The sequence below is a fragment of the Oncorhynchus keta genome, chromosome 2 (genome assembly GCF_023373465.1).
Source record: "Oncorhynchus keta strain PuntledgeMale-10-30-2019 chromosome 2, Oket_V2, whole genome shotgun sequence".
Classification (NCBI taxonomy): Eukaryota; Metazoa; Chordata; class Actinopteri; order Salmoniformes; family Salmonidae; genus Oncorhynchus; species Oncorhynchus keta.
This window is the reverse complement of record NC_068422.1, coordinates 70,916,087-70,933,301: the sequence shown is the minus strand read 5'-3', so window position 1 is coordinate 70,933,301 and position 17,215 is coordinate 70,916,087. Positions and strand designations below refer to the sequence as shown.

The 17,215-nt window shown below is 39.6% G+C and overlaps 2 protein-coding genes and 1 long non-coding RNA gene across 3 annotated transcripts; 1 reads left to right on the top strand and 2 right to left on the bottom strand.

Moving 5' to 3' along the window:
• Nucleotides 1-1,411: 1,411 nt before the first annotated feature.
• Nucleotides 1,412-5,338, bottom strand: dnaaf4 (dynein axonemal assembly factor 4). The gene is made up of 9 exons (XM_035738328.2): nt 5,114-5,338; nt 4,788-4,935; nt 3,956-4,089; nt 3,661-3,877; nt 3,411-3,556; nt 2,708-2,817; nt 2,465-2,618; nt 2,243-2,348; nt 1,412-1,654 (listed from the first exon to the last, which is right to left on the bottom strand). Exons 1-9 carry the CDS (start codon nt 5,234-5,236, stop codon nt 1,542-1,544), a joined length of 1,251 nt encoding a protein of 416 aa, XP_035594221.1. The 5' UTR covers nt 5,237-5,338; the 3' UTR covers nt 1,412-1,541.
• A 2,692-nt stretch (nt 5,339-8,030) lies between these two features.
• LOC118359693 (pygopus homolog 1-like) lies at nt 8,031-14,965 on the bottom strand. The gene is made up of 3 exons (XM_035738316.2): nt 14,818-14,965; nt 13,348-13,433; nt 8,031-13,090 (listed from the first exon to the last, which is right to left on the bottom strand). Exons 1-3 carry the CDS (start codon nt 14,864-14,866, stop codon nt 11,888-11,890), a joined length of 1,338 nt encoding a protein of 445 aa, XP_035594209.1. The 5' UTR covers nt 14,867-14,965; the 3' UTR covers nt 8,031-11,887.
• On the top strand, nt 14,189-16,335 carry LOC118359716 (uncharacterized). Its single transcript, XR_004820740.2, has 3 exons — nt 14,189-14,840; nt 14,945-15,307; nt 15,712-16,335. It is a non-coding gene; the product is annotated as an uncharacterized LOC118359716 (long non-coding RNA).
• The last annotated feature ends 880 nt before the right edge of the window (nt 16,336-17,215 follow it).

The window sequence follows — 17,215 nt, the reverse complement described above, 5'->3', positions numbered from 1 at the left end:
ATACACACAAGGCTTAGAATGAAGAGATATGAAGCAAGGAGGATGATCCTTCCGATCTAGTACATCTACATCAACTGTCGCGTCAAAACCGTCGCAAAGGAGGGTAGCTACGGTAACCAACATCCTGAATCCACGACAGAGGTCTGTCCTCACCAACCAACTATCAAGGTAAGTCTTACTTTAGGAGTTTACAAAGTTTGTCTGAACCTTGTAGCGTTTCATATAACAAGGTTTCCCAAACTCTGTCCTGGGACCACCTGGGTCTTATGGTTTTTGCCTTAGCACTACACAGCTGATTCAAACAACCAACTCATCATCAAGTTTTGATATTTGAATCAGCTGTGTGCTAGAATAATAACGTGCATCCAGGGGGAAGGGCCCAGAACCGAGTTTAGGAAAAACAGTCATAACGCATGTTGATATTCAGAGAGGAAGACGCAAAGAGATAGCTAGGCCCAACTCGGCTGAAAGTCTGTCGCCCACTAGGCAAGGATATTTTGTATAATGAGTGTAGAGTTTTGTCAACAACAAAAAATGTATGGCTTATTTGCTACATTGGCATAACATCTCTCAATTGAATACAGTCGATTGACGTCAACAACCCTCATTTGACTTTTTTTTTTAAAGTATTAAAATAATGAGATGTATCAGCCAATCAAAAAAAAGGATAGGCGTGCTGCTTTTTGGACAACGACTCCCATTGTTAGGGCGGAGAGACCAGTATCTTGTCAGTATCCATCTTTCATATTTTGCGAAAATCGAGTTTGGGAAACCCTGAACTATTTGATATATTTTTTTGTTATCACCTGTCATTCTAGGTAGACTGGTAGGCCTTGGCAACAATGTCGGCTCCTCAACAGCAGGAACAAAGCAGAGCCCTGTGTGCAAACCCTGGGAATCCTGTTTTCTCATGTATGATGACACCAGTGGTTAAAAACAATTCTCCTGTGCCATGGGCAAAGCCTCAAAGCCCCTTCTACAAGACCACCTCAAGTGACTATGGAATTAGATCTCCAACATTTGAATCATCACCCTGTACCTACCACCCACTTTCACAAAGATTCACAGAAGACCTTGGGAACTGTGGAATGTTACGTGACAACTCCTTCAATACAAGTCTTGATCGAAGCAGGGTATATGACTGCCCTAATTTGCAAAACACTATCTGATTTGATTGACATGGTATAACATTGTCTTGGTGTTGATTAAACTACCTGGTGGACCTTCACTCCATTGACAATGATTGGTGTCCTGAAAATGCATTTTTGCTGTACATTTAAGTTCTACAATATGCATGTTGTATCATTCTACTTACACACAAAGTAAAGCATAGTTTTACTTGCACTTATGTTATTTGTGACATACAGAAACACACTAATAGCGGGTTACAATAATTGCTGGTTACGTAAAGCAAGTTACAATGTTTGACTTTTTTATTGTATCACTATAAACACATTAGGCTACACTGAACAGGTGGGCTATCAGCATTCATTGTAATGTTCCTCATTGCAAAAAAATATATGAATGTATTAAAAAATATATCATTCAGGACAGGGTGCACTCCCTTGGATGATTTGTCTGATTTTGTGTGTGTCAGCTTGTAGAGTTTCATTTTGAGGATCAATCGTCAAAGCAGCCTGGTAATCTTGAAGACCTATGAAAATATTACCAAGAGAGTAAAAAAGTTTAGCTGACTGCACCGGCCATGGTAGGCATAGGCTGCTAAACCAGCTATCCCTACTTCCTAACCTAGGATATCCACAGCTGCATTATTTCAGTCACAAGGCCAGACGGCTTGTCATTCGGGGCAGAACAAACTAAATAATTGACTTTTTAGCCAGCAGAGGTCAGTGTTAGAGGGTAAAGTACAAAACACCCATCTCTGGGGCTACAGTACATAATCTTTACATTGTTTTTCATTTATTTAACTAGGCAAGTCAGTTAAGAACAAATTTTATTTACAATTACAGCCTACACCGGCCAAACCCGGACAACGCTGGGCCAATTGTGCGCTGCCCTATGGGACTCCCAATCCTGGCCGGTTGTGATACAGCCTGGATTCGAACCAGGGTGTCTGTAGTGACACCTCTAGCACTGAGATGCAGTGTATTGTGCAAAGTATTCTCTTTTTTTGCGTTTCACTTGTCCAAGTATGAATAACAATGAGGTCTAAAACTAAAATAGAACGTGCAAAAGGGGAGCCATAAAGCTTGAGAAATGCCCTAGTTGATGTTGCACAGACCTTCAGTATAGAGCTCCAGTTCACAAAAAGCTGTGCCTCGTCTTACATGAGCTCTTGTTCTGGCACCTGCATTGCCAGACACAGGTGGCGTCAACAGATCAAGTGCCTGCAATGAAAGATGGTGTGTATGAAGAAACATAATGTCATGTTCTATACAACAATCTCTTTTACCAATGCTGTTGAGTAAAAGGAAACATTTACACAAGGAAGATGAATACTGACCCAAGAGGAATCCTCAATAGCTTTATGAAGATTCCTTAGTTTCAAGTGACAAGCAGCACGGTTGGAATACATGGCAGGAATCTTTCTATTAAGCTTTATGGCAAGGCTGTAAGCATTGATCGCAGCCAAGTAGTTACTTGTTGCAAACAATTTGCTGAAAAACATGTAGGGAAGACATTTAATATTAACGCTATGCTTCATTGTTCTTATGATCACTGATTTTGACAAGATTAGCCTACTTACTCTCCTTTCTCCTTTAACCAGTCAGGGTTCCTCTCTTCTTCTGTCAGGTCCTTCAGCTCTGCCAGGTTTACATTTATTGCCCTTCTGGCCTCGGCCTGTTTCTGAAGCCACTGTTCCAAAAGAACACATTCATATGATTGGGTTGGCTTGATAAAATGTTTATTTTTTATTTTTATGAAACCACATGAGAATGGACAAACGCATCCCGTGCCCATAGCTTAAAGTAAAGACAAAGCAATCAATACCCATACTTAAAGGGAAATTCCACCACCTTTCATTGTCTCCGGCAAAATACCAGCATTTACATATGTGAAAATGGTGCGTTTAAGTTAAAATTTTCTACCCAACGTCATAATCAAAAGTGAAAACATTTTAAAAACAGTGATTTTCAAACACTGCGATTCCCAGTGACGTGGGGAGAAAGAATATACCTTCCCTCTGGCAAGAAACTCGATGCAGGTTTTAATCCTACCCTGTGATGTCACAGAGAAGCATTTAGGACAGTGCTTATCTTTTTAACCACAGATCATAGAAACGTGCTGTTTTAACATACAGTATGTAGACACTGGTATGGTGCTGCAGATAATGGATATGAGGTCAAAAAGTTGCGGAATTGCTCTTTAATAAACCACAGTTCCAAAGATTCACTGATGAAAAAAACTGGTTAATACTTGAAAGTGGAAAGGGAAAAATGTGTTTACACCTCTTCCTCCTCCGGTACTCTTGATTCTCGTAGAGCCGTGGGAAACACTCGTGGTGTGAACTTGATTTGAATGTTGCCTGTGGATCTTGGAGCTGGCAAATCCACCTGTTTTTTCTTGCTGATTGATTGAACACTGTTTTTCTGATCTATGTAAGAAACAAGCAGATGATATTCATTACAGAATACTCAACCAATCAACAAACTTATGATTGCAGAGTGTACAATTCGATTGTACCAGAGTTTTATTTACCATGCTTGACCTTGCATTGGTCTGATGTTCTGGGTACATGTATTTTTTCCGATTTGCTTTGTTTGTCAACCTTGATTCTCTGACTTTGTAGCTTTAGTTGGGTCTCCTCCTCTGCTATTTGCCTCTGCTTCAGTTTCCATGCCTCCAACTGTGCTGTTGCTTTCTCACATTCATCATCCTTCATTTTCTGGATCTTGGCTCTCCCCTCTTCTTCAAGCTAAAAATATTAAATAACTGAAAATTAAGATGTATTCTTAGCACAAATTTCAGAGAATATATTTTACAAGTGTATCACCTTCATCATGGTCTCCAGTGCATATTTTCTTTCTTCTTGTGTTTTCGTGGCTTTGGCTTTCGACTCAGCAGCAAGCTTTGCCTGGGCTTTCAAGAGTGCTCTTTCCCTGATCTCTCTCGATTTGTCTTTGTCATCTAAAACAGATAAACACACACACACTAACAAGAGCCTTATATCTTCTTTTTCCGTAATAATACCAATCAGGATCAAATATAATACATACAATTAAGTTGTAAAATACTGTGACTACTTTGCATAATGTATTGCAGCTACTTTATACCCATGTCCATGGCGTTGTTGAATAGTTGTTTCTGTTTGGCTTTAAGGGCATTCTAGAGCGTGCATTATTTCCCTATAAGGCACACGGTATATCAGCAGGGTAGAATTCAATGGTTTCAGTTCATTCTTACAAGTTCTATGTTTTGAGCTGCTTTTGAGAGTAAAAGTAGAATTGAAAACATTATTGGCATTGCTGAATTCGATTTCAATAATAGCATGCTAGGACTTATGGTTTGGTTAGCTAAACTAGCAAGTCTGTTTGTTTAGTTACCAAGGCAACTACTGTAGCTAGCCTATCTAGTAAACTTGCTAGCTACTTCAGTGGATGTTGAACACATTTCCAGCAAAAGTATAGCCATGGTATAAAAGGGATATCAACTCGGGGCTCTCAATGCGTTAACTGGAAAATAATGCAACTCCATGGAAGGTTTATTTCACTCTGCTAGCGCGTCTTCCATGTCATTTATTATTTTCAAATACATAGCCCCTCGTCGATTATCGCTTACATAGCTAATTAGACTAATATCTATATTGCTGTCAGCTAATGACTTACTGTTATTAATCACAAGGTGCTCCCACAGTCTCTCCTCCTTTTTCTGCAATGTGAAAACTGCAACTCCATTTCCAATTTTTGCTGTGCTTTTGTCATCATCTATCGGCTCAGACAGGAAGGCTTCAAATAAAAACGGGGGGAAATGTACCTAAATGAAGGAGGCAAATCAAATAAGAATGGTGGGGAAATGTACCTCAAATGAAGGAGGCACACCAAAGCAAACTGATTACCAAAGCAATTGCCCATCTACTACTGTTGTTAACATTTAGGTAGGTACTAGTTAACTTCAGCTAGCTAGCTTTAGGGTGTTTCCAAAAAACTTTTACCTTCACATATTCGTCTGTGGAAAAGATATCTACTTTCCCAACCTTTACTCCTTTTAATGGTATATTTATGTAAACAATCGTTTCTGTCTGTGTCCATGTGTAATCTTTGACAATCAAAGGCATTTCAAACAAATTTATAGTTAACTTTGATTTGCTAAATTGCTATGAGTGTGTGGTGGTAGCTACAACTTTGGCAGTTGCCAAGGAAGAAGTAAAGTTGTTTCCGCGAACGATTGGTGTACTTCCTGTTTCAAAGTTTATCTCCTGTTAAAGGGCCACTGCCAGGCCAACCTGCTTTCAGATCCTAGAGCCCAGCTGAACTTGAAGGGTTGAAGCAAAGAATATCTGACAGTTCTAAATGTTCTGATGTCGTGTTCCTAGTGCTCTAATGGGCTATTTTTAAGGTCTGTTTTGAAGGTGTAAATCCCAACAGCCCAACATTTTCACACATGAAAGCGAAGACACGATTTCAAAGTTGTATTTATTAAAATAAGTTTTTCAATAAAATCTTTGTTAATTTAGAAAAATAGTTTGTGGCATTTGTAATATTAGTGCATACATTCATTATAAAGAACAAAATACAAAACAAATTAACAAATTAAGCTTTAGGTCATTGAAGAAATTAAACCATATTGTTCATGTTACAGAGGCTCATATCTAATCTATTACCAGACCTCGCAATTGAGCCATGTTTGCCATTTTTTTTATACCTCTGCACAATTTTCATAAAACCACAATCAAATTGTTGTAACTATGAGTGAAATTAACATTTGAGATCATGTACCGGTACATTCAATATCCTAAAGGTAATATAATCAGGTGCTCATTTGAAAATGATATCCTTTTTTGTGGCCAATCGATGTGGGAAAATACAAATACTTAATGTGCATGTACAATGAACATACAGGTTATTCATACATTACATACTAATAAACAACATTTGAAAATGTCAAGAAAATAAGGCATCTTGTGTGAAAAAATGAGCTTGAAAATCAAGCTAACTGCACTTTGCAAACAACGAGATATGTAAGTGGAGTTGTTATTCTGTAAGGAATGTACTTATGAAATAACATTTTGGTACATGACCATTTAACCATTCTCAATTAATTAGGAATGGGGTAATAATATATTATTCCTATAAACATTATCAATATTTTGATCACACAATATTCAGCCTTGTCACAAACGGCTAATAAATTAACAGTCAACAACATACAAATGCAGTTTTCACTTGTTTAAGCAAAATATCTAAAAGTGATGATGTATTAAAACAATTGTAAGGCTGTTGATCCTGATGTTAGCACTGAATCAACAGTAAATATTAACTGCTTGTTCGTAGCAGATCAAAAAGTAAGCAAACATTGATACAATTACATTATACAAAATTGAGCACATTCACAATGCCACATTGAGTAGTTTAAAAAGTTGAGTAGTTTTGATCAGTAGTTTTGATTTGGTTTATAGAAGATTTAGATTTTTGTTTTTAAATGACTGACCATATGAAAACTAATCTCTGAACAATATCAACTACCAACATTTATGTCAGATGGGCCGAAGCCTAACTTGAGCAATGTACTCCCATAGAAAGTAGGCGTGATATATTTATTATAAACTCAAACATCCCCTCACTGTCAACTGTGTTTATTTTCAATAAACTTAACATGTGTAAATATTTGTGAGACATAAACTGAACAAGTTCCACATACATGTGACTAACAGAAATGGAATAATGTGTCCCTGAACAAAGGGAGGGGGGGTCAAAATCAAAAGTAACAGTCAGTATCTGTTGTGGCCACCAGCTGCTTTAAGTACTGCAGTGCATCTCATCATGGACTGCACCAGATTTGCCAGTTCTTGCTGTGAGATGTTACCCCACTCTTCCACCAAGGCACCTGCAAGTTCCAGGACATTTCTGGGGGGAATGGCCCTAGCCCTCACTCTCCCATCCAACAGGTCACAGATGTGCTCAATGGGATTGAGATCTGGGCTCTTCACTGGCCATGGCAGAACACTGACATTCCTGTCTTGCAGGAAATCACGCACAGAACAGGCAGTATGGCTGGTGGCATTGTCATGCTGGAGGGTCATGTCAGGATGAGCCTGCAGAAAGGGTACCACATGAGGAAGGAGGATGTCTCCCCTGTAACACACAGTGTTGAGATTGCCTGCAATGACAACAAGCTCAGTCCGATGATACTGTGACACACCACCCGAGACCATGACGGACCTTCCACCTCCAAATCGATCCCTCTCCAGAGTACAGGCCTTGGTGTAACACTCATTCCTTCGACGATAAACGCGAATCTGACCATCACCCCTGGTGAGACAAAACCGTCCTGTCTTGTCCAGCGACGGTGGGACTGTGCCCATAGGCGACGTTGTTGCCGGTGATGGCTGATGAGGACCTGCCTTACAACAGGCCTATAAGCTCTCAGTCCAGACTCTCTCGGGCTATTACGGACAGTCTGAGTAATGATGGAGGGATTGTGCGTTCCTGGTGTAACTTGGCAGTTGTTGTTGCCATCCTGTACCTGTCCCGCAGGTGTGATGTTCAGATTTACCGATCCTGAGCAGGTGTTGTTATACGTGGTCTGCCACTGCGAGGACGATCAGCTGTCCGTCCTGTCTCCCTGTAGTGCTGTCACAGTACGGACATTGCAATTTATTGCCCTGGCCAAATCTGCAGTCCTCATGCCTCTTTGCAGCATGCCTAAGGCACGTTCACACAAATGAGCAGGGACCCTGGGCATCTTTCTTTTGGTGTTTTTCAGAGTCAGTAGAAAGTCCTCTTTAGTGTCCTAAGTTTTTCATAACTGTGACCTTAATTGCCTACCCTCTGTAAGCTGCAAACAATTTGAAAATATACACTGCTCAAAAAAATAAAGGGAACACTAAAATAACACATCCTAGATCTGAATGAATGAAATATTTTTATTAACTACTTTTTTCTTTACACAGTTGAATGTGCTGACAACAAAATCACACAAAAATTATCAATGGAAATCAAATTGATCAACCCATGGAGGTCTGGATTTGGAGTCTCACTCAAAATGAAAGTGGAAAACCACACTACAGGCTGATCCAACTTTGATGTAATGTCCTTAAAACAAACTCATGCAACCACTAGAGTGAAAGCACCGCCAGCATTCAAAAGTGACCAAAACATCAGCCAGGAAGCATAGGAACTGTGGTACGTAGTCACCACCTGCAGAACCACTGCTTTAATTTGGGGTGTCTTGCTAATTGCCTATAACTTCCACCTGTTGTCTATTCCATTTGCACAACAGCATGTGACATTTACAGTGCCTTGCGAAAGTATTCGGCCCCCTTGAACATTGCGACCTTTTGCCACATTTCAGGCTTCAAACATAAAGATATAAAACTGTATTTTTTGTGAAGAATCAACAACAAGTGGGACACAATCATGACGTGGAACGACATTTATTGGATATTTCAATTTTTTTTAACAAATCAAAAACTGAAAAATTGTCCGTGCAAAATTATTCAGCCCCTTTACTTTCAGTGCAGCAAACTCTCTCTAGAAGTTCAGTGAGGATCTCTGAATGATCCAATGTTGACCTAAATGACTAATGATTATAAATACAATCCACCTGTGTGTAATCAAGTCTCCATATAAATGCACCTGCACTGTGATCGTCTCAGAGCTCCGTTAAAAGCGCAGAGAGCATCATGAAGAACAAGGAACACACCAGGCAGGTCCGAGATACTGTTGTGAAGAAGTTTAAAGCCGGATTTGGATACAAAAATATTTCCCAAGCTTTAAACATCCCAAGGAGCACTGTGCAAGTGATAATATTGAAATGGAAGGAGTATCAGACCACTGCAAATCTACCAAGACCTGGCCGTCCCTCTAAACTTTCAGCTCAGACAAGGAGAAGACTGATCAGAGATGCAGCCAAGAGGCCCATGATCACTGCAGAGATCTACAGCTGAGGTGGGAGACTCTGTCCATAGGACAACAATCAGTCGTATATTGCACAAATCTGGCCTTTATGGAAGAGTGGCAAGAAGAAAGCCATTTCTTAAAGATATCCATAAAAAGTGTCGTTTAAAGTTTGCCACATGCCACCTGGGAGACACACCAAACATGTGGAAGAAGGTGCTCTGGTCAGATGAAACCAAAATTGAACTTTTTGGCAACAATGAAAAACATTATGTTTGGCGTAAAAGCAACACAGCTCATCACCCTGAACACACCATCCCCACTGTCAAACATGGTGGTGGCAGCATCATGGTTTGGGCCTGCTTTTCTTCAGCAGGGACAGGGAAGATGGTTAAAATTGATGGGAAGATGGATGGAGCCAAATACAGGACCATTCTGGAAAAAAACCTGATGGAGTCTGCAAAAGACCTGAGACTGGGACGGAGATTTGTCTTCCAACAAGACAATGATCCAAAACATAAAGCAAAATCTACAATGGAATGGTTAAAAAATAAACATATCCAGGTGTTAGAATGGCCAAGTCAAAGTCCAGACCTGAATCCAATTGAGAATCTGTGGAAAGAACTGAAAACTGCTGTTCACAAATGGAAAAAATGTGAGTGTCTCGATGTGTAAAACTGACATACCCCAAGCGACTTACAGCTGTAATCACAGCAAAAGGTGGCGCTACAAAGTATTAACTTAAGGGGGCTGAATAATTTTGCACGCCCAATTTTTCAGTTTTTGATTTGTTAAAAAAGTTTGAAATATCCAATAAATGTCGTTCCACTTCATGATTGTGTCCCACTTGTTGTTGATTCTTCACAAAAAAATACAGTTTTATATCTTTGTTTGAAGCCTGAAATGTGGCAAAAGGTCGCAAAGTTCAAGGGGGCCGAATACTTTCGCACGGCACTGTATTGTCAATCAGTGTTGCTTCCGAAGTGGACAGTTTGATTTCATAGAAGTGTGATTGACTTGGAGTTACATTGTGTTGTTTAGGTGTTCCCTTTATTTTTTTGAGCAGTGTATTTAGTTTACTTTAAGCTACTTCTAAAACTGCCTTCCCTATTTGCAAAAATGGAAACCATGCTTGAAACTATATTTTGACAAAGTTTATTTTGAACCAAGGTTATTTTCCCTTTATGCAGTAAGCATGTCTCTTAGTACTAATTATCATATTATTTGACCTTTCCAAAATGAAAACAAAATATAAAGAAATGTTGATTTAAATGCATCATGTTTGCGCAAAAATAATACAATTAAAGCAAAGTGCACACATACTAAAAACATTTTGAGCATTGTACATGTCTTTTATATAATAGGTTAATTTAAATGAGATTAATCTGTATACTGTTTTACAAAGTAACTTCATTTTAGGCTCTAAATACATTCAATATCAACAGTTTAAAAAACATACATGGCTCGTTCCACAAAATGAGTGCCTTTTGCGTCCCTTTGGTATTTTACGTAGAAATTGTGCATCAATATTGAATTTTAAAAGCCTGTTATATTCAAAGGTGTGCCCTTTAATATAGACCACATGGATAATTCAACAAATCAGATTTTGTTATATGAATTAAGACTTGCTAAAGTGCCAAAATTCTGCATTTTGACATATTCCTCCGTGCACTCTGACTTCCAGGAAGAATTTAACCCACAAAACCCTAAGATTTATCCAAGTTTAAACCATCATTGTAAAGCCCTAGTTATTTTATTTGCTTTGACAAAGTCATTTTATGATGATTATTTAATGTGATTGGTGAATAATTTTAAGGTAAAAACACAACAACCTGGCATTCATTTTAAGGTCAACCCTGTTATGTGAACTGAACTTTTGTTTTAATATTGTGAAACGATTCCTTTAAAAAAAAGGAAAAGAAACATTGAACATCTAATAGTCAAATCCTATTGTAAAATCAGGTGAGCTGGTTCTACTCTTTTTGGCCATTTTCTGGTGTTCTGTGGGAGCATAACATGAGCATAACACGTTAACCCTGTTACCCATAGATAGATTAAACAGGCTAATTTTTGGGGGGAACATTTATACTTTTTTCTTAAGCTTGAATTCAATTGCCCCTCCCTGTTGCACACACAACTTCCATTTCCACTGTCACGAGGGGATTTATGTCTGATTTAAGATGACATCTTCAACCCTGTTACTTTTAAACTGTTTTTTTTCTTCTCACCAAGTTATACACCTCAAAAGGTATCGAATTGGTGGAACGACCCACATGTATCGAATCATTTATACAAAATGTATCAGATCCAATTCTGGTTGTATAGCATACAGTACAGGTGTATGTATGGCTTTGGAACACCACTCCAGCTGTGACTATCAACGTTTTGGGAAACAATCATACTGTTCAAAATCTGTCAAACAATAACAGCAGTTGAAAAAAATATATGATTAAAACGTTGAATACGCTTGCATCCGTCAATCAGTTAACCTTTCCGGATAGCTTACTCATACTGATGTTATAATAACTTATATAAACCATAGGCCAGGAAAGTAGAGCGAAACAGTAAGGACCTTGTTAAGAGAATGACATTATTGTGGTCAACATGGCCAATGGTACCTGCCCAAAAATAGGGAATACATATGACATTAAAGAGAACTTCAGTCTAGCTCTTGCATCGGTCTAAGCAGGGGACAGACACTGCTATCCAAATTATACCAAATCTCAAATAAAACAACAAAATGGTAAAAATGTAACCCTTCGTAAACCCTACATAAAAACGTAAGGAAAAATCACCAACAAAGGAAGTATAGCAAAGGAAGTATAACCAGTATAGTATAATGTTACTGATGGCCCATATTCATGACCATATCACTCGCTGTTAACTGTTGGCTGCTGCCCTGCTGGCTGCCCTGTTATCTCCTTTGTTCTATGGAGCTGTGCCCCTTTCTCCTCCATGCAGATGTCACAGCCCCACACTGCCGACACCTCTGCTGTCAACAGGTTATAAGCTGTCTCAGTCATTCCAGTACAAACCCTGTGGAACCATTTTTGACATGAGGCCTCACACAGGATAGCTTCCTGGTCATCATTCACTTCATTCAGGCATATTCCACATGGAAACACAGGCTCTGTGGAGGAGTGGCTAGGCCTGTTGGGATGCATCAGTGTCTTATTGATGACCACACCACCACCTCCATTGCTTCTACTCCGCTCCAGGGGGGCTGCCTCCATGTGGCTGCCTGACTGTGGGGACTTCTTCAGAGAATCATTATTGGGATGGATGATGCCGTTGATTTTCTCTGTGGTGTTAGGCTGACTTGCACCCTGACAGACCAGGGCGCCTCTATTCTTTGATTTCAGGTCGACAGAGTTTTTCTGACCCATGATCTCCTCTGAGCCATGGCTTCGTTTCCATGGAGATGTATTCTGGGATGTACTTTTGCTTGACACCACCTCACTCATGTCCTGTTTAGGTGTGGGTGTATTGGACTGGGCAAAGCTGTTGTTTTGTTGCTGCCGAATAAAACCGGGACTAGAGTCCATGCCGGGTCGGGGAGGTGGATTCCCAATTGGGATGACTGCTGATCTAAAGCTCGGGCCCATGTCAGGAGAAGTGCTTTGGGTCACATTATGCAGATGCACCTGATTTAAGTTGCCACGGGGACCTGGTCTGAAAGATTGATTGGGTGGAAGTGTCATGATACTGTTGTTGTTGTTTAATGGTGGATGGTTACCATAATTGGGATTTTCATGGTAACCATAGTTAAAGCCGGGGGGTCGATTGAACCCCATGCCCATTTGATTCTGGGCAAAAGGGTGGAGCTGGTTTCGTATCTGGTAGGGACCCCTGTAAGAAGAGGGCATCCTATTGGGCATGAGGTGGTCCATCTCGGGCGGGCCATAGCCACTGCAGCCAGGGTAGTGCGGGTTGCCAAAATATGGGTTCCCAGAGGACAGAGGCTTGAAAGATGGTGCGTTGTACTTGTCATCAAAAGGATTGGCAGCCACTAGGTGGTCGGCACTTCGGTTTGGTGATGGAGCATACTCGGATAGGGGAGCGAAGAAAGGAGCCTGGGGACACACATGAAAAGGCAATGATAAAGGTAGTTGTTACAGAACTATGTAAGCAGCATCAAACACTTGACTATCAACAGCCATTCAGAAAACTTCTCAAAAGTTTGATGAATAATTGAGCAGCATATTAGTTTTGTCTTGAAATAACATTGTTTGACTGAATGAGTTTGGTTAATATTGGAAACCAAAAGAGTTTTGACCTATACAAAGAAAAGGAATCTCAGAAAGTTAGACTATTGACTATTGTATTTTACCTGTGCGTTCAACTTGCACTTTTTCTTGTCTGGGCTATCCAGCAGAGCACCCGGCCCTCCTAGATCATCAAGCCCACCATCTCCACCTGAGAAGGAAAACCACACAAAATATTATACAGCCATATAAAATGCAGGTTTCCCATTAAACTACAAGGCACACTTTTCACTCTGTCAGACATTGTATAGAAAACTTACTTGTGGCATGCCAATATGTCGAACAACACAGAACTTGTTTAATTTTCTCATGAATGGCTTATTGCCTACACCTTTGTGAAGTCCATGTGCAAGCAGTGTCAGGATTAAATTACAAGAAAGGCTGGCTGCACACTGTTTTCATGTAGTTTAACCAAATTTCAATGGTCCAATCTTCTCCATTAAGAATCTAAAATGTTTGGCAGCTTGCTGCCCCTATCACGTTGTCCAAGTTGCCCCTATGATATGCGGCAAGCTGTAAACTCATGTAACCTAAGTATGGTATAGTCAGTATACTTGGTAACCAGAACGAAATTACCAGTATTCAGCAGTAGCCTCTCCTCCTCTCCAGGGTATATTACCACAATAGATCAATACAGTAGAACTCTGTAACTCACCCCTTTAAAGTAGTGTACTAAATAGGCAATATGATGCCATTTGGGGCCTAACCCTGGTCTATAGCGTTCCTGACAGCCTCCCAGTCTTCATACACAGTCGATAACCAACATCCTCCTAAAGGCTACATTAAAGGTACATTAAAGTGTGTGGGGGGGGTCATACTGGCCTGGTATCTGTTATCTACTGTGTCTGGGGGGTCATACTGGGCTCTTATCTATTAGCCTATACACACAGCTCTGTAAATATGTAACAGTTTTTCAATGCTATTAAAACCACCCAAATCTTCTCCTTTGGTGGGCTAGTTTGTGTAATAGTTATACAACTATTTAAAAAATTGCAAAACAGTAGGCTTGCATGAGTAGGCTTGTATGGTAGCCTACAGTAGACTACTGGCGCATGTGATGAATGATCATCAATGTTTTCAATTTCTGTAGCCTATATCTTGTTGTTATAAATAAATAGTGCCTACAGTTTATGCAACATAATTTGTCCCACAGAGGTAAAACAGACAGTCGGTTAACTAAATGCACTTCATATATCGTTCACGGCAATAAGAAAACCTCAGCTGGCTACATTAAAAAAAACTTCGTGGCAGTTCCAAATTTGCGAACACATTCCGATAGTGAAAGTTTTGTTGAACTTTCCACGTCAGCAAGGTAAATTAGATTTGGATAGTTTACGATATTTTTTTTTCAACTGAAAATGCCAGCATTGTCTATTTATTTGGAGTTTCATTCAATACTTCAAAGGCCTTGAGGTAGGCCGATAAGCTCCTTCAACGTCGTAATTATGGTCGAGACTTGTGTGCAGCGTGTCGTGCGCCCACAGACAGCAACATACCACGCGCAGGAAGGGAAAAATATCGAAAACGCGCATTACCTCGGGTTCTTTTGAGCGAGAAGGTATCTTTATCCTGTTCTTTTGACATTACAGAGCTTCTTACATGACTTAAACGTGCATAATTGTGCTGAAAAGGTAACAGTACCCGACCGCTCTCTACCCCCAGGAGCAATCACAACTATCTGTGTGACGAGGAAAGCTGCAATCGCTTGCAAAGTTTGGGAGGAGCAGACAAATTCAACTTCATGATATCCTGTGTCACGCTGGGAAATTATTGCTAACATTGTATCATTGTCACATATTTCTCCACGTGGCACATGACTGGAACTTGTAAAGCACGGTTAATGTTAGATTTTGACAAACGGAACCTTTGTGTGACAGCACAGAGACCCCTCCACATTGGCATGTTGAATGTGTCTGCACTGCCGCTCCGTCAGAAGTGTCGGTGTATTGTGATGAACCGCTGATGTAATGATTCGACTGGGGCGGAAGCTACTACGTCCAGTCTGGATATTTAGTGGCAATATCGGTATGTCTAATAACTGTTTATTTTAAGTTTATGACATACTTACCACTCTCTTTGGATGAGTTTTGCGCTATTCATTTTCTTAAGTGTTATCTCCTTAGTCATGATGAATTGCAGCCTAATAGGCCTAACTTCTCTACACACTTCAAACGTTGTTTTTACTGTAGGAATAGGCTACAGTATTTACAGAAAGCAAAATGTTATACTAAATTAAAATAATAAAGTTGTTGTTTAGGCTACACTATAGATTTTTTTGTTTCTTTTTCACAGCCATCTACGGACACCATTTGTTTTGGTGGGTTACAGATCTCTCCAAACAGAGGCTCTACTGTCATACACATGGGGTTAAACAATCCATGTATTGACCTTTCTCATCCATTAACAGTAATTAATTGCTGCTTTTTCAGATAAGGGAAGACCAATGATTGGATGGACTGTAATAACTGAATATAACTGAAGATAATGCCAGAGGGGCCTTTAACTGACTACAAGAGGAAGCCTTCAATCTTTGGCCCCAAATGTCCCAAATGTCCGGTGAGGAAGACAACCATTGTCACAAAATGGACCAAAGGACATGACCTTACAAGTGCCCTCCAGGGTCTGTGTACGTTTTGTTATTTTGATTTCCGAGTGAAAATGGAGAGTGAAAAACAGAACATCAACTTATTTTCTCACAATGTAAATTATTGTGTGGATTATAATTAACTGACAGTGTTGTAAGGGTTGATGCCTTTTTGTTAGGAAAAATCAAGTCTGACATTTTAATGTAGAAATTACAAACTTTAGAAGCCTTTTTTAAACCTTGAATACATTGCAAGTTTGCATTTTCTGCTGTGCGGGACATTTCCTGCAACAACAGGCTGATCAAATTAAGATCCTACACCTGTATACATTTATAGATGTAGGCCAATTGTCGTAGCAAAAGCCGTGTTCACAATTGAAGAGAATAGCACCCGTCTGCCTTTCAGTCAGCAGGAAAGGATGTTGATGAGCTATAAACCATATCAATAAAAAGGCTTATTTTAACTTACTGTATTGGCTACAATAATGAAAATCACAAAACATACATGGACCCTCCAGGTAAGCCTCATGTGTCCCTTCCATGCCCCACACGCTGATACAATGGAGACCATCAAGTTCACCCTCAAGAATTAATAGCAAACAAAAATTCATGGCAATATGCATTGTGTGATCAACTATGGCAAATGTGTGAGTTACAAAGAAGGTTATTATAAAAACTACCGATACAAAAAAATATTAGAGTATCATTATAAAACTATTAAACTGTATTAGAGTAACAATGAGGACAGACATACCAATACGTGCAAGAAAGTTCACATTGTTTATTTTTATTTAAACTCAGAATCAAGTCATTCTGAGAATAATTTGTTTAACTTATTTGTAACTTTAATTGGACAAGTAGGCAAACATTTTCATCATGAAGAAAGTTGTAGTAAGGACCAAGGCTTGCCTGAATGTCTTGAAGAAAAGCTGTTGGTGTGTGATCAAAGAGCAAACAGAAAAAAGGAAAACAAAACATTAACACAAAATAATGACAAAAGGTACATTCAATTTCAAGGCCTGTGCCTGCTCTTACTATAACTTTGAAACACACCAATGCGAGTCTGTGTATTGGTTACACAGACTCCCAATGTTGTGTCCCAAAGCTACTCTCACTACAACTGTGAAGCAGCTGTGGGTTCCCCTGAGTTTAACTGTAAATGACCCACAGGGCTCCACCATTGCAGCTAAAGCCATCAGCACAGCCTTTACAGAAAAACGTGACTGCAGAAGGAAAGAGGACTCGGAGCACCAGAGAATTATGATTCACACCAAGTCCTCCACTTTATCCCTTTATATTCATGTAAAAAAAGAAAAAAAAAGAGAACAACTCTTGAAATTAAAGAGACA